General features: G+C 48.3%; 1 protein-coding gene across 1 annotated transcript in view; it reads left to right on the top strand.

The window, feature by feature from the left end:
* The window catches only part of RET (ret proto-oncogene), a 174,916-nt gene that overhangs the window by 138,076 nt on the left and 13,700 nt on the right, over positions 1-23,140 (top strand). Inside the window, exons 15-18 of the mRNA XM_056850532.1 lie at positions 1,087-1,194; positions 9,891-10,105; positions 10,893-11,015; positions 13,009-13,079. Coding sequence (XP_056706510.1) covers positions 1,087-1,194; positions 9,891-10,105; positions 10,893-11,015; positions 13,009-13,079 — 517 coding nt within the window. The remainder of the gene's footprint in view (positions 1-1,086; positions 1,195-9,890; positions 10,106-10,892; positions 11,016-13,008; positions 13,080-23,140) is intronic.

Raw genomic sequence — 23,140 nt, 5'->3', positions numbered from 1 at the left:
TAGAAGAAGGATGGGGTTGAAACTTCAAAGGTTTTTTGGCAACCAACTGCTAGCAGATCGATCACAATGGGAAGCCGTGTTAGTCTGTCTGTAGCAGTAGAAAAGAGCAAGAGTCCGGTAGCACTGAAAGACTAACCAATTTTTTTTAATATGCCAACGGGGCAGGCTAGTTGAGGAATCTAGTGAGGCCAAGTATTGGAAGTTAGTCAATCAGGATCAGATTCCAAAAAATGTGAAGAATGGATTCCAGCACACATTTTTAATTGTTTTATTTTTAATACATAATAATGGAGACAAAAAAACGGAAAAAAGATACAAAAATAAATATAAAATGCAAAACGTAAAAAATACATAATAAGGTTACGAAAAAAACCTACTCTCTATACAGTAGGCCCCTCCCCCCGGTGCAAATATAGCCCCCCGGCTAGAAAACCATGCCTAGGCCTGCATAGCTGACAATGTAGCAACTTCACTTCTGACGCACACCAGAAGTGATGTCATCATTTTGCCGGCGACATAGGGGTGTGCTCTGGTATTGGAGAAAGAACTCTATGGTAAAATTGACTTCTGCCGTACAGCTTTTGCCCAAATACCAGAGAATCCCTGCACCCCTGGCGATGCAATGACGCCACTGCCCATGCATGCAGGAAGTGATGTCACCAGCGATGAAGGGCTAGGCCTAGTTTTCCTGCCAGTAAGTTAAGCTTGCCAGGCCCCATAGCTCCACTGGCGGGAGCTTTCTGGGGCCGTGGCTGTAGTGCGACGCACCCACATCACTTCCGGATTTACCCAGAAGCGACGTGGATAATCTAGTGATCTCAGCAAAACTCTATGGTTTCCAAAGAGTTTTCTCCAAGATTCCCAGAGCATCCACGTCACTTTTGGGTTTACCTGCAGTGCCCACCGGCCATCAGCTGGCTGGCAGGCAGCCCGGTAGATTGGCGGGATTTTATCCACCACCACCTGGCACTTGGCAACCCTACAGTAAGTCCCTCCCACCCCACCCCCTGCCAGTTGCCAGGGGTTACCCGGCAATCCTGGGAGGGACTTAACTAACTGCATCTCCTTTCTCGCCCTGTTCTGCAGAAAATGCCTCTCAAAGCGAGCTGAGAGACCTGCTTTCGGAGTTCAACCTTTTGAAGCAGGTCAACCATCCACATGTCATCAAGCTATATGGAGCTTGCAGCCAGGATGGTAAGTGCTAGGGACTAATGCACTTGGTGTTGGGAGCAAAAAGGTGGGTCAGTAATTCAGTGAAACCTATGTGCCGCAAGAATAATGCTAACATGCCTTGATAAAGAAAGAAACTAGGCCATCAAAGGATACGCCAACAGAGGAGGGCATGCGTCTCTGCATGGTTTATTGCTTTGTTTTTGCGTCGTCATCCCCTCCGTCATTGGGGCAAATAATTTAGCCACATCTTTGCGACAGGTAGGATGTAGTACAGGGGTCCCTAACCTCTCTGACCCTGAGAGCAATTTTGGAATTCTGACAGGGTGGTGGGTGCCAACATAAAATGGCTGCCACAGGAGGTGGAGCTAACCACAAAATGGCTGCCGCTGGAGGTGGGGCTAACCACAAAATGGCTGCCACTGGAGATGGAGCCAACATAAAATGGCTGCCGCAGGAGGTGGTGCTAACCACAGAAAGGCTGCTGCCGGAGGTGGAGCCAACCACAAAATGGCTGCCACAGGGACAGAGCCATGTACGGAAAGGAAGCTCATGTTCAGAGGAGAAGAGAAGTAAATTTAAACATACATTTGGAAAGAGGAATGAGGGAGAATAAAACCAACACTGTGGTGGCAGCTGCCAGTAAAACAATGTTATTTTAATCTGTACAGCCAATCAGATGTCCAGTGGCCAATTAGAAGCCTTTCTGGCCAAGAGCCCCACCTGATCCCACCCGCTTTCTAAAACGTTTGGTGAGCACCGCATCGGGGACCCTGATGTAGTGATTCTGCCGCATCTTTGACCAGGGAAGTTACCAGGTCTCAGAGAAGGTGTGCCAAGAAGAGGGACTCGGTTAAATTGTCACCAGTTTATTACACGGAATAAGGATTGTTGAACACACATTCTCTAGCCAGTGGGCCTTTAATTATATGCAAGTCTGTCCAAATGAATTTTTACTCTTACATCCAGAAAGACCTAAGCAGTTAAAAACATATGAAAGCAAGAGCTATTACCTGTGTTAACTGAGAAATGCAAAAACATTATGAAAGGGTTAAGGCAGGGAATAGAGTCGCAACAACAACAAAAATCGACATCACATGAAGCATTAACAGCTCCAATGCATTTCAGTTCTGACCCGTTAAACTTAGGCCTTCAACTCAGGCACGGTTTGATTTTGTTAGTTGTACATTTCCCCAAGTTGGCCCTTCAGAATAAAATGCAGCTTGGCGTTCTATTAGACAGTTATGAGTTTCAAATGTCCTCACCCTTTTTTTAAAACGAAGTCATCTTTTATGTCACAGGAAGTCCCCAAACAGCACATTAAACTTCCACCACCCCCTCCCACCACAACCTTTTGTTTTCTTACCCCATTGAAATCAGAAACATGACTCACGTAGAAACGAGAAGTAGGCAGTTCTAATTCTTACAAACACTTTTATTCTTACAGTAACACTTTTGGGATGCTCCCAGTTTTGACTTAGAAAAAAGTATGCAGCAGCTGTCAAAAAAAATGACAAATGCTACAGTGGCTAATTATTTCACAGGCTTCCTTATGCTGCTTAAAACCAAGTCCTCGGGTATTGTTTTATTTTGTGCTCATCTTTTCTTTTTGTACCCCCCCCTTTTATGTAGGTAACTGCAAAGCAGCCTTCATTTTAAAAACAAGAAAAAAAATTCAATAAATAAAATAGCTGAAATCAGCTATGACAGGGGTGGGGAACCTCTGGCCCGCAAGCTCATTTTAAACGGCCCCTGGCCCGCCTGCCGAGGCCGGGAGCTCCACGGAGCTAGCTGCCGCAAGCCAGGGCCTCCTCTCAGGCTTTGCTGGGAGGCAGGAGTGCATGCCAGCCCTGAACCCCCCTCCCCCTCCCCTTCCCAGCTTGCCTGTGTGACGGGGCAATCCCCCGGCTGCACCCCTGTGCCGCGGACTAATACTGCTGGGGCGGCCGAGACTCGTGCCGCCGGGCCTCACTGGCCTGCGCGCTGCCCGCCCCGCCAGCTCGGTGGGCCCCTGTATAGCCCGTCTGAAGGGGGTGTGTGGGGGAGGTGGCGGTGAGGCCCGGGCGGGCGGGCGGGTGATCCTCCTCCTCTTCCTGCTTGCCCCGGGCACGTGGGAGGCAGCGGGGCCCAGCCCGGCTCGCAGGTTCGCCGAGATCCCTGCCAGGAGCTCTATGGGAGTGTCCGACTCCGCCCCAGCACACCCACTCCTGTGATCTGCTGCGCCACGCCGCTCCCTTCCCCCTGGCCAGGCAGAGCCTGTGGCCTTCGCCACGCCGTCGAGTCCCTCCAGACAGGCAGGCAGGATGTGGCCCTGGGCACTGCTGTTGCTGGAGCACAGCCAGCTTGTCCGGAGTGCCATCCCCGCGGGGCGCCGCTGGCCAGGGAGTGTGGCTCGGCGCCATTGGGGCAACCCGCCGCTCCTGTCCCCTCCTCCAGGCAGCCTGAACCGGTGGCTGATGCAGTGCACCCTTCAGCTGCCCTTGCAAAGGGCCCCTTCCTGCCGCTCTGCAGCCTCCGCTGGGAATCCCTGGGGAGGGGGGTTACAGTTCTAATTCCTCTCTCTGAGAGGGTCTGACATCCTTCTCCCCCCCCCCCCAATAGAAGAGCTGCTCTTCAAGTTCCGGATGCATCAGGCGTTGGGCTCGGCTGGGTGGGGGCAGCTGTCAATGGGGCAGGACGCCGAGCCTCCGTGGGAGGGGGGTCTCCCGGCGCCCTGTTCGCTGTGGGCTGTTCTGTGCACCCCCCGACTTCTCCATTGCGGGCCGAGGGCGGAGGTGGGGCCGTGGGGGGGAGGGGAAGCGGGAAGGCTTCATTCCATTCGGGTGTGAGGCCGGGTGAGTGTCTGTGGGGGAAGGGTTTTCTCTCTTCTTCTTTTTCTGTCACTCTCTCCTTTTCTTTGTCTCCCTCTTTCTCCATCTTTTTCTGTCTCTGTCTTTCTTTGTTTCCCTCTGTCCTTTTTTTCTTTCCCTACTTTTCTTTCTCTCTTCCCTTCCTTCCTTCCTTCCCTTCCTCCCTCCCTCCCTCCCTCCCTTTCCTTTTTTCCTTCCTTCCCTCTTTCCCTCCCTCTCCTAAGGTTGACAACCTCCAGGTACTGGCTGGAGATCTCCTGCCTTTACAAGTGATCTCCAGCCAATAGAGATTAGTTCCCCTGGGGGAAATGGCCCCTTGGGCCATTGGGCTCTATGGCATTGAAGTCCCTCCCTCAGGCTCCACCCCCAAAACCTCCCAGTGTTGACAAAGAATACCTGACAACCCTAGCGCCCCCCCGCCCCCCCGGAGATTTATGGCCGGATGGCCCCTGATGATTTTATAAATATGCAATTGGCCCTTGGCATGAGAAAGGTTCCCCACCCCTGGGCTATGAGAATAGTCAGTATAAAGGAATGGGTGTCTGTTCAGCTTAGGGCTGGCAACCTCCGGATGGTGGCTGAAGATCTCCCATTATTACAACTGATCTCCAGGCGACAGAGATCAGTTCCTCTGCAGAAAATAGCTGCTTTGGCCATTGGACTCTATGAGATTGAAGTCCCTCTCCTCTCCAAACTCTGCCCTCCTCAGGCTCCGCTCCCAAAATCTCCAGGTATTTCCCAACCCGGAGCTGGCAACCCTAGTTCATCTGATTGTCTAGCCATCTCTCTTTTATAAATCAGGGTTGTGTTGTGTCTTTCCTCCTGTTTGATCTTCACAAGGGCCCTTTGAGTTAAGTTAAGACTGAGTGAGGGGCCACTCAAGAAAGGACACCCATTCGTCCGGTTATGGTGAGAAACCTCTGGCCGATTGCTGCCCTTGCTGGCCAACACTCCGCTGATCGACGGGTGGAAACTGGAGCCAAAGGGGAGGCCAGAATCATCCCAGGGAGAAAAACTGAAAAGAAAAATAAGGCCTCAGGTACTTATATGAATTTCTGACCATAGAGTTCCTGACTATTCCTAGAGCTACCCGGAAGCGATGAGTGTAGTTCTCGCAATCACTAAAAACTCCATGGTAATTTTATGGTAGGACCCCTGTCGCGCAGAGTGGTCAGCTGCAGCACTGCAGTCAAAAGCTCTGCTCACAACCTGAGTTCGATCCCGATGGAAGTCGGTTTCAGGTAGACGACTCAAGGTTGACTCAGCCTTCCATCCTTCCGAGGTCGGTAAAATGAGTACCCAGCCTGCTGGGGGGTAAAGGGAAGACGACTGGGGAAGGCACTGGCAAGCCACCCCGCAAACACAGTCTGCCTAGTAAACGTCAGGATGTGACGTCACCCCATGGGTCAGGAATGACCCGGTGCTTGAACAGGGACTTACCTTTACCTACTCTTATGGTAATCTTACTGAGTAGCTGAAGCTTATTTTTCTTACTAATTTTATTTATTTCTAATGTTATCTCTAATTTTATCTCACACCAGGGAAACACTCTAGCATGTGGTTTTTGGGAGAGTACTACAGGAGAGCCCCCACCCCCGGTGCGATGCCAGCGCTTCTGCCTCAAGCCGGAAGTTACATCGTTGCACCGGGGACGCAGATCACTCCCCCCTTTCGCTGGCTTGCTTCTGCCCGCTGACCAACTGAGTAACAGCAGGCAGCTGGGAACCCTATGTACAACCCCAAAATGGCTGCCACGGGAGGTGGAGACAACACATAGCAGAAGCCCAAGTGCAGTGGAGAAGAGGGTGATTTTAAAAATGCACTGGGAAAGAGGAGTGAGAAGAAGGGGCCGTGGCTCAGTGGTAGAGATTCTGCTTGGCATGCAGAAGGTCCCAGGTTCAGTCCCCAGCATCTCCAATTAAAGGCACTAGGCAAGTAAAAAGGTAAAGGTCCCCTGTGCAAGCACTGGGTCATTCTTGACCCATGGGTTGATGTCACATCCCAACATTTTCTAGGCAGGGTTTGGATACAGGTGGTTTGCCAGTGCCTTCCCCAGTATAAGGCAACTTCATGTGTATAAGGCAATTTCATGTGTTCATGCATTCAATAAAATGAACACTACGGTGGCAGCTGCCACCAAAACAACATTATAATAACTGGGTATTCAATGGCCAATCAGATGCCTTATTGCACAAGAATCCCACCTGGCCCCACCGACCTTCTGAAATCACTTGGTGGGCACAAAGAAAGGTGTTGGCTTGTGCTGTGTGACCCACAGGCACCACACTGTGGACCCCGGTGTAACTTGTAGTTACACTTCATGTTAAAGGTGCAGGGAAAGGCAAGATTCAGTTAGATGGGCATATACTAGTAGCATACTATTTATTGGAATGGCTTGGATAGTAATGGTTGTTGCATAGCAACTGTTCACATTTTAAGGAAATCTTGCCAGAAGGAGTTGATCCATAATTTATAATTCTGCCATAGTGGATCGTGCAGCAATACTTTCAGTGGAACGCCCAGCGCAAGATAATCTCTTTGTTATCTGGGATTTCTACTTCACCATAGTCAACTATTTGTTCCTATATGTATCAGTGTGGTATAGTGGTCAAGAGCGGTGGACTGTAATCTGGAGAACCGGGTTGGTTTCCCCACTCCTCCACACGAAGCCTGCTGGGTGACCTTGGGCCAGTTACAGTTCTCTCCGAACTCTCAGTCCCACCTACCTCACAAGGTGTCTGTTTGCCAGGTCCCTCTTCGCCACTGGCGGGAGGTTTTTGGAGTTTTTGCGGTGGAGCCTGAGGAGGGCGGGGTTTGGGGAGGGGAGGGACTTCAATGCCAAAGAGTCCAACTGCCAAAGGGGCCCTTTTCTCCAGGTAAACTGATCTCTATCGGCTGGATATCAGTTGTAGTAGCAGGAGATCTCCAGCTAGTTCCTGGAGGGTGGAAGAAGAAAATACCTATGCTGGAAATAGTAGAAACCATAATAAATGGCAGCACGTGGCTTCAAAGATAATATAATGTGAAATATACCAACTGGAAAAGAAAACAACATTATAGAATATAATAATTCTATTTTTTGGAAAATCCAAAACACAACATATATTCATAAACACTGTGTTGAAAGCCACACAGAAACCTCACTGGGTCTGAAATAACAAAAAATGTATATATACAGATTGCTTTTTATGGAGAGTTGTTCAATCTTTGGCTCATTTTTAACATTAGCCTTATTGATTAGCTTCATTGTACCATAGGAAAAAAATGTTCCCATGAATTTCCTTTTGAAGGTTCTTTGGACTTTTTGAAAAGCAGTGGTAAGCAGTCTTATTTTTGAAATTGCATTCATGTTGTTACAAATGTATTCTCAAGACTCATAAGTTGTCACTGTAGCCATTTTGATAAGCCTTATTATTATTATGATTATCATTATTTTTAGAAGCCATTATTATTGGTTTCTTTAAACATCGTTGTGGTCGCCAAGCTGAGGAAGGATTGGATTCCGAAATGCGTACTTGTGATAGACCCACCTTGGACCTTTCTTCGTCTCTTCATGATTTTTCATGGACTATAATTCTTAGGAGCCCCGTGGCGCAGAGTGTTAAGCTGCAGTACTGCAGTCAGAAGCTCTGCTCACGACCTGAGTTCGATTCCGACGGAAGTCGGTTTCAGGTAGCCGGCTCAATGAGTACCCAGCTTGCTGGGGGTAAAGGGAAGATGACTGGGGAAGGCACTGGCAAACCACCCCGCAAACAAAGTCTGCCTTGGGAACGTCGGGATGTGACGTCACCCCATGGGTCAGGAATGACCCGGTGCTTGCACAGGGGACCTTTACTTTACTTTATAATTCTTGAGTATACATGAGCCTTTGTTACGGCCACAGAAATAATTATTGAATTTATGTTGTTCATGTATTGTTGTTAAAAGCAATCTATATATATACATTTTTTGTTATTTCAGACCCAATGAGGTTTCTGTGTGGCTTTCAACACAGTGTTTATGAATATATGTTGTGTTTTGGATTTTCCAAAAAATAGAATTATTATATTCTATAATGTTGTTTTCTTTTCCAGTTGATATATTTCATATTATATTACCTTTGAAGCCACATGTTGCCATTTATTATAGATAGTACCTGGAGGGTGGCAACCCTAGTCCCAGGTCCTCCCCCCAAGAGCACATTCAAGGGCTCCAGGAAGCCATAGGGGGCAGGGGAAGAGATCCATTCCATGATCTTCTTCCATCTGGGATTCCATCGGATCTTCCCCGATCTCTTTTGAGCAGTGAGGGCTTTGCGAATTCCACATTGTCGAGCTGCCCGAGGTGATTCATGTGGGTGGCTGGGAGGAAGAGCTCCGCTAATGGACTGAAATGTCAGGACCCTTTTTGTGAAAGCCTGCGCTTGAAAGCTTTAAAAAGCTGTACCTAATTATCGTGCGGGAAGAATGAAGATACTGTGAGAATTACCACGGGCTGCCAAATGTAATGTGCTCATTTTAAACTGAACTCTTTACGTTGGTGTCCCCCCCCCCCCCGTTCAAACCAGTTTGCATGAAGATCTGCATTAAGTGTCCTATAAAAAACTAAAAATGCCGCAAGTTTTTCATTTTGTCTTTGGAAGAAAGGCTGCGTTGCTCTGTTAATTAGCGTTTCACCCCAAGGCATGTTTCCAGAAATAAGCACATTTCCTCTCTTTTCATGTGTTTGCCTTTCTGGGAGGTCACTGTCCAGCCCACGTAACTTGTCAGCATGCAAATCCCCACCCTACATCTCTGAATTCTGTTCTTTTAAAACCTGAAAACAATTCCCCTTTAGGTCGCCTCCTGTGTAGGAAACAAAAGGAGGTGTAGGGATATAAAAATGAAAAACCATGTAATAAAAATGTGGTGTCTCTGGTATTATGTCAAAACCTAAACTTTGACAGACAAGGTAAGCAGGGTGGTATTTATTCTGTGCTCTTGCAAAATCTTTAGAATGAGGTATTGGGCACAGAATTCAGCATGCTGCATATCTCTTCAGACTGTGAAGAAAGAGTTGAAAAGATCCACCCTACGGCTGACGAAATCTCTAGTGGCAGAATGAGACAAAACAGAGAAAGTCAAGGGGTGGAACTTTACGGCTGTATAAGCTCCTTTCTCCACCCCTTTTCCAGGAGAAAATGTTGCACAATAACCAGTATAGCACCCAAACGGTTGGGTGAAAACAATGAAATATACTTATTACAAAGCACTCACGCATATATTAAAAACAAGCCCTTGTGGCAACAAATACAGGGTTGATATTCTAAAACCACGCACCTAATACGTTTCGGCCCCCAGACCTTCTTCAGTGGTCTAGTAAAACGTATTATGCACACATAAACAGAAATTAACAAATAGAACAATTTTGTATCTAAAAATATCATAATTCAAAAAGAAGATTTTATGGGTAATATAGAATCATAGACTCGGAAGGGACCACCAGGGTCATCTAGTCCAACCCCTTGCACAATGCAGGAAATTCACACTACCTCCCCCCGCACACACACCCAGTGACCCCTACTCCATGCCCAGAAGATGGCCAACGTGCCCTCCCTCTCATGATCTGCCTAAGGTAGATTTCATTGTTTAATTTTATTTTATTTCACCCAATCTTTTGGGTACCCAACTTTGTTTTAAGGTTGGATCATTACCCCCTCTGTTTCGTACAATAAACAGTATATTCAAATTTCCTTGATTTGAATAATGTATGCAGATCACACAACTAATGGGGAATATTTTTTTTTTTAAGTAGACACATCCCTGGTGGTAAATATGTGATTGTGTCATCTGATTTTTGGCAAGCAAGTTGATCCAACTCTGCTGATGGATTTTGTCTTTCATTTTACTGCAGGGCCTTTATATTTAATAGTCGAATATGCCAAATATGGCTCCTTGCGCAGTTTCCTGAGGGAAAGCCGGAAGGTGGGGCCCAGTTATGTGGGCAGTGATGCCAATAGGAATTCCAGCTACCTGGATAATCCAGATGAGCGGGCCTTAACCATGGGGGACCTCATCTCTTTCGCCTGGCAGATATCTCGTGGGATGCAGTATCTGGCTGAAATGAAGGTACGATGTCCTTCCCTCTGCAACGTTTGTAGCCCTTAAAGAGACGCTGGCACGATATCTAATTTCTTCAGTCCTAGAACAACGTTTGCAACGAAACTCTCCTACCATCCATTTGGTTGCAATAGCAGCTTTGAGTAGCATTTGCAATGAAATGGAAAGTAGAACTGCCCAGATGGAGAGGAATGGAAGAGCAAATTAGCAGAATATGCAGTAACAGCAAAACCGACTAGCTGTATGAACAAAAGATCAAGCAAAGAGTTCCATGATAAATAGAAAGCATATTATATATATTGTTCCTAAAAAAGGGGGGGGGGGAGAAGGAACAGAAAAGAGTACAATGATGTGATTAGAAATTCTTGAAAACATTTATTTGTATACTATATTGAATATAGTTCAAATAAGATGTGGGGAGGGACTCAATTTTTTAATATTGGGAACAATTAGTAGAATTTTAAAATGCATTTGTAGTAGAAACAATCGAACAGTTAACATCATGTCTATTTAGTCATGTTATGTTAGAAGTCATTTTAATAAACTGATGAATATAAATATTGTGGTTAATTAAAGAATTTTAAGGTTTTAGACAAAATATTGAGATAATCGTTAATTAGTGCTCCATATTATCTTATTACCTATTCCTTATACTTATTGTTGAGATACTTTTTTTCCTTTTCTTGGGCATATGTTTACTGTTTTATTTGTAAAGGAGATTATGGCTTGAGTCCTTATTATTATTATTACAAAATTTTAAAAAAATTTAAATTTTAAATTTCCCTTTCCTCCAAAGCTTGTACATCGAGATTTAGCAGCCAGAAATGTGTTGGTGGCAGAGGGACGTAAGATGAAGATTTCTGATTTTGGGCTGTCACGGGACGTTTACGAGGAGGATTCCTATGTCAAGCGGAGCAAGGTAGAACACAGAATCACTGATGTCTGTGATTTTGTCACTCAGGATGTTTGACAGGTGTCCAAGAAAACTGCCAGCCTCAGCATGTGGCGACATCTGTTTTCAGCCGACAGACTGATTTTTAAAACATTGCCTGAGGGAGCAAAAAAAAGCAGGAGTCCAGTAGCACCTTAAAGACTAACAAAATTTCTAGCAGGGTTTGAGCTATCTGAAGAAGTATCAGGTATCTGAAGAAGTGAGCTGTGGCTCACGAAAGCTCACACCCTGCCAGAAGCATCGGATCCCTTTGGGGGGATCCGGGTTTGCGGACCCGCGGGGGCAGGAATGGGGGGGGGGGCAGGAGGCTGGCTTACTGGCTGCCGCAGCTGTTCGGAGTCGGCGGGGCGATGGCGCCCCCCCTTTTTGGGGGTGGGGGGTGAGCCCGTGTTCTACATGGGGTGGCCGGGGGAGCAATGGCGGCAGCCTGCTCCCGGCCGCCCCCGCAGCTGTCGCCCCCCCCCCCCCGGGTGGACCTGTTGGGCCCTTTCAGGGTGTCATGGGGCCGGGCCGGCTCCAATGAGATCGGGGCCGGCCGGCACGTCGGGGGGGGGGGATAAAACTCAGCCCCGCCCCTGGCCTCGGCCATTCTTCCCCACCACGCTGCTTGTCCCGCCCGCCCTCCCCTTGGTTTCTAGGGGTTTGGGTGGGTCATCTGTCGCAACTGAGGGTTGGCGGTTTGGGCATGGGGCCGGATCCAGTTTGGGGGAAAGATGCCCTGTGTGCCCCACTTCCCACTCTGGGGACCCTAATAAGGGGTTTTGGGGGGAGGCCAGGATTGGTGAAGCCTGGCTCTGGGGCTGCGGTTTGGCCTCCTCCCAAGTGGCAGTGGACCACACAGTTGGCTTCCGCCCGCGTGGGGGCCCGGCATACTGCCATCTCAGGCTGCGCCCAGCAGACGGGTTGGGCGCAGGGTGCTATCAGCTGACAGACAGGTCAGCTGATCCCTGGATCTCGCCCTTCATGCTTGCCAATGCCTAACGCTGTAATCAATAAAGTTGTGGCCTTTTTCACTCCAGCTATGGTGTACTAGTCATTATTGGATAGAACAATGCGGACCAGTCACCAGGGTATGGGTTTTCCCCTGGGGAGTAACAAGGGCCCCCACCACTCCCCCCCCATAGGGCTACAAATGTTGTTAGTCTTTCAGATGCTACTGGACTCTTGCTCTTTTCTACTGCTGTTGACAGACTACCACAGCTACCCATCATGATCTATTGCCTGCAGTGTTAGAATTAACTACAGTGCAGCCCTATTTATTTCAACCAGCGCTGGGCAACCCCGGGACCATGGAGTTTTCAGGGCAAGGGATGACCAGAGATGGTTTGCCGCTGCTTTCCTCTGCTTGGCAACCCTGGACTTCCTTGGTGGTCTCCCATCTAAGAACTAACCAGGGCTGACCCTACTTAGCTACCAAGCTCTGACAAGATCGAGCTAGTCAGGGCTATTCATGCTTAATTTTATTTCAAAATAGGTATTTCTGATATTCATGTGAGGGGAAAGGCACTTATTTTCTGAGAAGTATCATGGTTTTAAAACAAAAGAGTTTCCTTCTAGACATTAGGAAGAATTTTCTAACAGCAGTTCCTCAGCGGAAGAGGCTTCCTTGGGAGTTGGTGGGCTCTCCTTCCCTGGAGGTTTTTAAGAAGAGGCTAGATGGCCATGTGTCAGCAATGCTGATTCGATGACCTTAGGTAGATTATGAGAGGGAGGGCATCTTGGCCATCTTCTGGGTGTGTAGGGGTCACTGGTGGGGGGGAAGGGGGGAGGTAGTTGTGAATTCCCTGCATTGTGCAGGGGGTTGGACTAGATGACTGTGGTGGTCCCTTCCAACCCTATGATTCTATGAGAGAGGCTGCCAATACGTACAAGATAAATGTGAAGTGTCCCTGTCGAATGTGACGTGAGAAGTCATGTTAAGCTCCCTCACAGGCAGTAATTTTCTTGCTTGTTCCTCCAGGGCCGGATACCTGTCAAGTGGATGGCAATTGAATCTCTTTTCGATCATATCTATACGACGCAAAGTGATGTGTAAGTCCTGTGCATTTGCTTTTAAACAAAGAGGTACCAAACCCTTGTGCTCACCAGGAGATAATGCTTTGGCCAACTTTGTCCTGCTTTAGCTCCAGTGTTGTTCTGCTCCATGCCTCTAAGGTGAGGAATGCTGCACAGCTGATTGGCAGTGACACGTTATGGGGCACTGAACAAATGTTTTGAACTGCTGTTGGTGAGCATTTGCTTTAAAGCCCTGCAGACGACCTGGGCTCATCAATCAACTTGAGTTTATGGTCTTTTATGCGTGGCTGTTGCCCTTGCCGTCACCCCTCTGATAACTTCGAGTCTTTTGTGTTGATTTTGCATGCCATTTCTGACTGTCGGAGGTCGCCTCGCTCTCCCCCTGCCTTTCCCCGCGTTTTGCCCGCGTTTTCAGAGACTTGTTTTATCTCAAATTTGAAAACGCGGGCAATACGCAGGGAAATGCAGGGGGAGAGCAAGGTGACCTCTGATGGTCGGAAACGGCATGCATAATCCAAACAAAGGCCTAAAGTTGTTGGAGGGGCGACAGCAAGTGAAACAGCCATGTGTTAAAGACCTATCTGGTTGTGGCCTTTTATCCAACTTCCGTGTGTGAAGAGGGTCCCCAACATGGTGCCCATGGGCGCTGTGGTGCACACCAACACCTTACCTTGTCAAAGGGTTTTTAGGAAGTGGGTGGGGCCAGGTGGGGCTGCTGCCAGCAGGGCTTCTCATTGGCCACTTAAGATCTCATTGGCCGTGCAGATGAAAATCACATTGTTTTGGTGGCAGCCTGCCACTACGGTGTTGGTTTTATTCCTTCTAAAAATTCTTGTGTGTGTGTATGTGTATGGCTCCACCTCCCATGGTGTCCATTGTCTGTTTGTGCCTACCACCCTATGTCAGAATTTCAAACGTGCCTAGAGACTCAAAATGTTCGAGGACCCTTGCAGTATAGTATACTTCACAACGGTCGTTTATGAATGGGTACGTTCATTCAAGTTCGTTCCCAGTCTGACTCAGTTGTTCCTTGGAGTTATGCATGAGTTTTCCGTCCATTAGAGATGACCTCGCGCCCAGGCCTTACAAAGCTCAGGTCTTCCCGTCCCTGGAATAATCCGATTCTTCAATCTCCCCTGAGATCAGCCCGGGTGAAATCTCCATGCACAAACCAAAGTGCGCGACAGGGAAGTTGGGGGTGATGGTGACGTTTTTCTCACAGTGAGAACTACAGTCAATTACAGTGCAGCTTTTCAGGGTGCAGGGAGACAAATGCTTATTGGGGTTTTTTATTCTCCACCCTGAGTTCTTTCTAAGCAGACATTCACATAAGCAAAGGTTATAAAAGGACACTTGGGTCTCTCTCCCCCCCCCCCCCGGTTCCTTTTAAAGCACACTGTTTTTTTAAATTGTTCTGTAAAACAGCACTTGGGTTTCTGCCGGGGGAGAGGGAAGCTGGATGTTTTTTCTGTCAGAAAACACTACAGCCAGTTACAAAGCAGCGTATTCAATGGGCGGGGAGACGCTTCTGGATTTGAGCTCGGTGACTTTGCTGGTGCATAGCAAATGTTGGATTCATGATGGAAAGGTGTGGGTCAAGCAAGCATCGAACCCCAGGTAAAACTCCCATGCATAACCAATCAATGTGAGTTGAACCCATTGGTCCATCTCACTCACAGTTCATCGGTGTGGCTTCTATGCAGTCCCACATTGGGGGACTGCGCAGGCACAGGCCAGCCACGGATAAGATTTGTCAGCTTCTAGCAAAATCTAAGAAAGTGCTCCCCCTCTCCTTGGGGCATGCCATCTTCCCGCCCCTCAGTCACATGACCCAAGGGGGAGGGAGCACTCTTCCCTCCGGTTCTCTTTCTGCCGCCACGGAGAGAGAACGTGTTAGCTTTGTCTCTAGCCATGGAGTCCAAGAAAGCTCCACTTTTCAAGAAATGTACCTCCTGTGGTACCAAGATGGCGAAGAATGATCCTCACCTTGAATGCCTCCTTTGTTTGGGGGAAGGCCATATTCCTGCAACTTGTAAAAGTTGCTCCAAACTCACCAACAAGGCCTTGAGGGTTCGGTTGACTCGCCTGCTCTCTCATCTTTATAAGGAGTCTCTTCGCCCACGAGGTCAAACTGCTGAGCCTGGTCCTTCGACCGGTAAGCCGCAATCCGAACCGGGTCCCCCAACAAAAAAATCCAAGCGGGGTGGCCCTTCTAAGAAGCCCTCGTCGGTCGTTGTTCGTCCGGCAAAGTTTATTGCTCCGGGTTCGCAAGATGGCCGTGGCTCTTCGCACCATACGTCCCACTCCAGATCGCCTCTGCGCCGATCACCTTCGCATTCGCCGAAGTCTCTTCGACGCCAATCTCAAACCAAACCGTCTCAACCATCGGCGTCGCTCGCCTCCGAAGTAGCTGTGCAGCAGCCCATTACCATCGAGGATTCGCCTCCTCATTCCCTGGCTACCCCCTCAGTTCCGTGTCCAAGCAGGGCACAGGAAGACTCGGCTGAGTTCAAACAGCACCTCCTTCACCTCTATAAAGATGTGCCTCCGGTGCTTACAAAGTCCCCACGGCCTGATGATAAAGGACCTCGGGCAGAACCTACAGAGCTCCAGGTCGGTGCTGATCAACCACCTCCTCCTGTGAGTGCTCAACAAGACTCCCAGCAGTCTGTCGAAAAGAACCAAGTGGAGTCTCCGAAAGGTTCATCCCATCTCAAACCTCGGCCACTCTCGAACTCCGGCTTCGTCCAGATCCAGTCGGCGTTGGTCGAACTCGTGCCGTCGCTGCTCTACCTGTTGGAGCCGATCCTCTTCTCAATGTCGAGCCGATCGTCGAAGTCGATCCGCTTCCCGCAGACGCCGGTCATCCTCTCGTCAGAGCCGTTCCTCTCGTCGGAGCCGATCCATTCGTCGGAGCCGATCCATTCGTCAGCACAGATCTACCTCTCGCCACTCCCAATCTCACTGGTCTTCATCCAGACAGTCTTCTTCCGATCATAGCTGTTCATCCTGCTCACGTACTCCAGCCGTTCAGCAACACCATTCATCATCTAAACAGTCAGTCACCGGACATAGCCGTTCACTTCGTTCACATGGTCCAGATGTTCAACCTCGCCGTTCTTTATCCAAACAGCCAAACACCGGACATAGCCGTTCACTTCGTTCACGCAGTCTGACCATCCAGAGGCGCCATTACTCCTCTAGGAGCCGGTCTCCCTCTCTTCGGCACTGAGATGTTTCTCAACGCCGATATCCTATTCCTTCCATCTACTCAGGCTCTTCGACTGACCGTCATCGTCACCAGCGCTCCCGTTCATGTTCGCCTTCTGGAGGCTCTTGTCGGCGTCGACACACGCCGTCTCACCATCCTGATGATCATTCCAAGGATTTCGTCTGTCCAAGGCAAGCGTCGCTTCGCAAGCTTCCTCTATCCAGGTCTCCTTCTATGTCAAGGGACACTAATCCATCCGAGTATGACACCTCCTTCTCCCCTGATGAGGATGAGGAATCCCGCGCTTCAGTTCCCTCCCCTTAGGATACTGTTGGGGACTCTAAACCAGTTTCTCCTACGGGGGACGTTCGCTTATACACGGAACAACTAATCCGCATGGCGAAAGCTCTTAAAATTGATTTTAAACTGGAGGATTCCGGTCCTATTGATGATATAATGGATATTCTCCATAACCCTGATGTAGGCCCTGTGGCCCTCCCTATGATAAAAGGCATTCTCGAAGTGGTCCATACTAACTGGGCTAAGCCTGCCTCAGTCCCCTCTTCCACCAAAAGAGTAGAGAATCTATATAAGATTCGCAGAGAAGGTGGAGAATTCCTCTACCAGCATCCCCCTCCTAATTCCGTTATAGTGGAGGCTTTGCCTGGTAAATATAGGTCAGGAGCACATTCCTCTCCACAGGATAGAAAGGGTCACAAGTTGGATCTTCTTGCTAGAAAAAATTATACCTCTAGTGTGGTAGGCCTCCGCATTTCCAACTTCCTTACGGTCATGACCAGATATCAGTACTCCCTTTGGGATCGTGTATCCCCTCAAATTTCCCTCCTTCCTGACGACCAACGCCCTTCAGCGATAGCCATTCAGTTCGAGGGTATGTCTTTAGCAAGGCAGCAGCTCACGGCAGCATGCCATGTGGTGGACTCATCCAGTAAAGCCATTGCTTCCACCATAGTCATCCGCAGGCACACTTGGTTGCGTCAATCTGCGCTCCCCTATAATATTAGGGCACGTATTGAAGACCTTCCGTTTGAAGGGACGCCCTATTTAGCGACCAAACAGATACCTTCCTGGATCGCTTGAAAAAGAATAAGACAAATGCAAAGTCTCTAGGGATTGCCCCTCAGGCGCCTGATTTCAAAGAGCGTTATTTTGGCTGACAAACCAACCAACCTTCCCGCCCATACCGTTTTCAAGGGTCTTTCACACAACCTTCATTCCGCCCTTCCTTTCCTCACCTTCAAAACGAAAGGAAGTTCCAAAACAAACCTAGAGTCCACAAAGGCCCCAGAGGGTCTCCGAGCTGTTTCAACAAATCAAACAGGCATGACTAGACGTGTCCGTTGTTTTTCATGATCGCCTGTCTGATTTCTTCCATGCGTGGTTTGCAATTACCAGTGATGTATGGGTTCTGAAAATAATAAATGTCGGTTACTTCATAGAGTTTCTTACGTTACCTCCACATAGATCCTTGGCCCGCTCTCTGTCACTGGCCCCTGACCTGCTTGTACAAGAGGTTGACAATCTCCTCTCTAAGGGGGCTATTTCAGAGGTTCCATCTGCCGACCAGAACCGCGGGTTTTACTCCCGCTTTTTTCTTGTGGATAAAAAGGGGGGAAGCGCCCTATCCTGGATCTGCAGGACCACAATGCCTTTATTAAGACCAGAAAATTTCGAATGTTCTCGCTCCCAGAAGTGCTTCCCCTCCTGGACAGGCACATGTGGTTCGCGGTGCTAGATCTCCGTGATGCTTACTTCCACATCACGATTCACACAGAGTGTCGCCAATACCTGAGGTTTGAATGTAACGGAAAATGTTACCAGTACAATGTGTTACCCTTCGGGTTATCTACGGCCCCCAGGACCTTCACAAAGTGCCTTGCGGTCATGGTAGCTCACCTTGCCCTAAAGGGTTGTGTAATATTTCCTTAGCTCGACGATTGGTTAATTTTGGGTCCTTCTCAATCACAGTTGGCCACGCAAGTGGATTTAGTCCTTGCAGTCCTTCATAATCTGTGTCTTTTAGTTAATTTTTCCAAGTCCAAACTTGTCCCTGCACAGACACAGACCTTCATTGGAGCGCGCTTGGATGCCAAACAAGCCAGGGCCTTCCTCCCTGTTCAAAGAGGTTGCACCATCCAGAAATTGGTGTCCAAGTTCACTAAGAAACGCTTTCAGACAGCCTACCACATTCAGCAGTTGTTAGGCCTCATGGCTTCCACCACGGCTGTGGTGGAGTTTGCACGACTTCGTATGCGCCCGCTCAAAAATTGGTTCCTCTGGGCGTTCTGGCTCAATGTCGACTCCCAGTACAAACGCCTATCCATCCCCAGATATGTCATTGCTTCCCTGCAGTGGTGGGCGTATGACATCAACATCCTCTCAGGCGTCCCCTTTCATTGTCCTTCCCCTGAGAGGTACCTGTTCACAGATGCTTCCCTTTCTGGATGGGGTGCTCATTGTGGTAACCTGACATCACGGGGTACATGGTCACATTTAGAATCCCGGTTGCACATAAATTTATTAGAGCTTTGTGCCATCCGTCTCACTCTGTCTTCATTTGGAGGGCACCTGGATGGACATCACATTCAGATCGCTACAGACAGCTCCACCGCCCAGTATTATATAAACAAGCAGGGCGGCACAGGGTCCGTTTCGCTCTCCAAAGAGGCCAGCGACATTTGGGAATGGGCCATAGCTCATCATGCTACTCTCGTAGCAATTCACACCACAGGCAAGAGCAACACGTTAGCGGACGCTCTGAGTCGCCTTCCCAATCAAACACACGAACTCACCTTAAACTTCACAAGGTCCTAGGCAAGTTGAACCATGACTAGACAGATGCCATCATTGTCACTCCCTTTTGGCCCAGGAGGTCGTGGTTCGCAGTGCTCATGTCGCTTGCGCAAGGGAACTACATCCTTCTCCCGGAGGATCCCTTCCACTTCCCCCCAGATCTACAACTCGCTGCCTGGAGGGTGCGGCCCCAGGGCAGTGGTCTGACAGGGTAGCTAAGGTCTTTTGCACTCTTTAAAGTCCTCCACGAGACAATCTTATGACGCAAAATGGAGACATTTTTCTGATTGGGCTAAAGTCAAAGATGTTTCGCCAATAACTTGCCCACTATCTGTTGTGTTTGATTATCTGTTAACTCTCAAAGATGATGGTTTATCTAATTCATCTATTAAAGTTTATTTAGCTGCAATTTCGGCTTTTCACCCAGATATCGACTCCTTTTCAGTCTTTTTTCATCCCCCTTCCAAAAGGTTTTTGAGAGGTCTCACTAATTTGTATCCTCCTGTCACTCCACCCGTTCCTCAGTGGAGTCTTTCCTTAGTACTTTCTCAACTCATGAGACCTCCCTTTGAGCCATTGGCCAACTGTGAAATGGCCCTGCTATCGTTCAAGGCGGCCTTTTTGGTCGCAGTTACCTCAGCAAGGAGGGTGAGTGACTTACCAGCACTCTCACACTCCCCTCCTTATACTAAGTTCCACTCGGATAGGGTGGTACTGAAGCCAAAGATCTCTTTTTTACCTAAGGTAGTATCAGCCTTTACCAGGACATTGTCCTCCCGGTTTTTCCCCCTCACCCATCCTCAGATGCTGATAGGGCATTACACTCCCTCGATGTCCAAAGAGCCCTCCTTTTTTACATTAAGAGGTCTCAGAGCTTTCGTAAGGATGATAACCTTTTTGTTTGCTTCAGGGGACACCGTAAAGGTCGTCGTGCTTCTCCTCAGACTTTCTCGAGGTGGATCACGTCTACCATCAAATTGGCCTACGACCTTGCTTACCAAGAATGCCCTCCTATGATTAAAGCACACTCTACCAGAGCGTATGCGGCTTCTATCTCCTTTTCTTCAAAGATAGATCTCTGGGACATCTGTAAGACTGCCACCCAGTCCACACCCTCCACGTTTATGAAACACTAAGCTGTGGATGTGGACTCTGCGAGAGATGCAGCTGTGGGATGTGCCGTACTGCAGTCTTTATTTCGGTGACTGTCCCACACCCACCGTCCTGATAAGCGAGCTCGCTACTCTCCCAATATGGGACTGCATAGAAGCCACGCAGATGAAAAACAGAGTTTCACTTACCTGTAACTGTTGTTCATCTGGTTGTTCATATGCAGGCACACATCCCTCCCTCCTTCCCCGCTGTGGGACCTCTCCACTAATTCAGTGGTCGATTCCGTGGCGGCAGGTTGGAGAACTGGAGGGAAGAGTGCTCCCTCCCCCTTGGGTCATGTGACCGAGGGGTGGGAAGATTGCATGCCCCAAGGGGAGGGGGAGCACTCTCTTAGATTTTGCTAGAAGCTGACAAATCTTATCCGTGGCTGGCCTGCGCCTGCGTAGTCCCCCAATGTGTGCCTGCATAGAGGATCCACCAGATGAACAACAGTTACAGGTAAGTGAAACTCTGTTTTTCTCTCCCATAACTGGCAGTGGCCCCCCAAGGAGAGAAAGGTCTTTGCCTGTATCTGTTAGCCAAGATCCTTTAATGGAAGCGTGACTTCCCATGAGCAAAACACAGGCTCTACCGCTGGATCATAAATCGTCCTTTTAGTACCTGTGAGTACCTGTTCCTGAGAGCAAATGGGAGTGATCGCTGTATCACCTTCTTGACCTGTTTGTGAGCCCAGAGGTTACAAGGTGTTTATCCTAATCACTTGTAGTGACTCTAAAGTTTTACAAAATAGTAGTAATAACAAAGGCTCAATTAAATTGCAAAACATGTATTAAAAGGTAAAGGTCCCCTGTGCAAGCACCGGGTCATTCCTGACCCATGGGGTGATGTCACATCCCGACGCTTACTAGGCAGACTTTGTATATGGGGTGGTTTGCCAGTGCCTTCCCCAGTCATCTTCCCTTTACCCCCAGCAAGCTGGGTACTCATTTTACCGACCTTGGAAGGCTGGAAGGCTGAGTCGACCTTGAGCCGGCTACTTGAAACCGACTTCGGTTGGGATCAAACTCAGGTTGTGAGCAGAGCTTGGACTGCAGTACTGCAGCTTACCACTCTGCCCCACAGGGCTCCTTTTAAAACATGTATTACAGCATACAAATAATGAGCAAAAGCAAAAAGCAAAAGTGTTGATAATATAACATAAAACCACAGCAGTGACAGGTTTGCCAGCTAGTATCTCGTTTCGATATCCTTCTTCGGACTGTGAAATTCAACAACAAACAAGTATAACTAATACAGATATCACACAATAATTACGTATAACTTATTTACAACAGGTTACATGGGACTTACTGTAGCTATCATCAGAAGTGAGGTAATTATCCGGTTATGGCACATAGGTCTGTAATGAGTAAAATAAAACACATAACAATTAGTAAACAAAGGCTCATAAAGATAAAATGGAAAGTCTCCCAAACCCAATTTGAAAACTTACAATATGAGACAATGAAGCCATAAGTTCAGTTAACGCATGCAGTGTAGACGGCTGTGGGCTGAAGTGGAGTACATTGTGTCATCCAGGCTTATATGCATGTGGGGAAATACATCCTTAAAGGGACTGGGAGCAAACTGAGAGAGACATTCCATGTGTAAACCTCAAACATGAGCAAAGTTTAAAACAAAGGAGATAGGTCCCAGCGATCATTAAGGCCATATGGAGCCAATGAATTTAAAGTGAAAATCCAATGGGCCTCCCTTTGTAACAGTAATTTTTCCATGTTATATAATGTATGTGTGTGTGTTAAGTGCAGTCAAGTCGCTTCTGACTCATGGCGACCCTATGAATGAAAGTCCTCCAAAATGTCCTATCTTTGACAACCTTGCTCAGCTCCTGCAAATGGAAGGCTGTGGCTTCCTTTATTGAGTCAATCCATCTCTTGTTGGGTCTTCCTCTTTTCCTGCTGCCCTCATCTTTTCCTAGCATGACTGTTATATAATACAATACCCGTTTTGCAATTTAATTGAACCTTCATTGTTACTACTGTTTTGTAAAACTTGGGAGTAGCTGCAAGTGATTAGATAAACTCCTTGTAACCTCTGGTGCTTTGCACATTTTCTCTCTCTATCTCCTATCAGAGGTTTCTCTCCCTTCTTGTTTTCTGTTTGTGAGCCCCCCCCCCGCCCGAGACATTTGGCAGGCCACTCTTCGAAACCAAAGGCTAGGCTAGATGGACCTTTCGTCTAAAACGGCAAGGGCATACTCGCATGTCTATACTTGATACCTGAGGTTTAAATTATAACGGTGAATAGGACTGAGGCACACACAGTGTATGGTGGCATCCAGTTTCCATTCTGGTGTCTTTTTCCTGCCCGAGCAGGAAAAAAAACACTGGGGAAAGCTGAGAGGGAGTGTAACGTAAGAGACTAGAGGCCTACAATGTTTCATCCGTTAGAGCATGCCCCTGCCTTAGAGTAAGGTGACCCTTTTCGAAGATGGCCTTTCCCTACAGGGAAATATCACTGCTTTAGGGAGCCAGCAGAGCTTTTGTGATACCCACATCAGCCATCTCACTATCCCCTTCCATCTCAGCCCTGTTTGCATGGTTAGCAACCAACTGGCAAAGACTGCCCTGCCCCACGGTCTTGGGAGCCAAGGGTCCAGAAAGAATGTAGCATATGGAGGTGAGAATCAACCAGCACCCACCCAGCCATTCAGCTGAAGGCTGCATTGGACATCTGCCTTTCCATACATATTTTCCATTTGGTAAGCATTTTTCCAAGCATGAGAGCTGGCGTGGATTAGTGGTTAAGGTGTCGGACTCGGATCTGGGAAAACCCAGGTTCGAATCCCCACTCTGCCACAGGAATTTGCTGGGTGAGCCAGTCACCCTGGTGAACATTTGGATGGGAGACCTCCAAGGAATACCAGGAGCGGGATGCG

Source organism: Euleptes europaea, chromosome 5 (genome assembly GCF_029931775.1).
Source record: "Euleptes europaea isolate rEulEur1 chromosome 5, rEulEur1.hap1, whole genome shotgun sequence".
NCBI classification, from domain to species: domain Eukaryota; kingdom Metazoa; phylum Chordata; class Lepidosauria; order Squamata; family Sphaerodactylidae; genus Euleptes; species Euleptes europaea.
The sequence above is the reverse complement of the archived record's forward strand: the minus strand, read 5'-3'. Positions and strand labels throughout refer to the sequence as shown.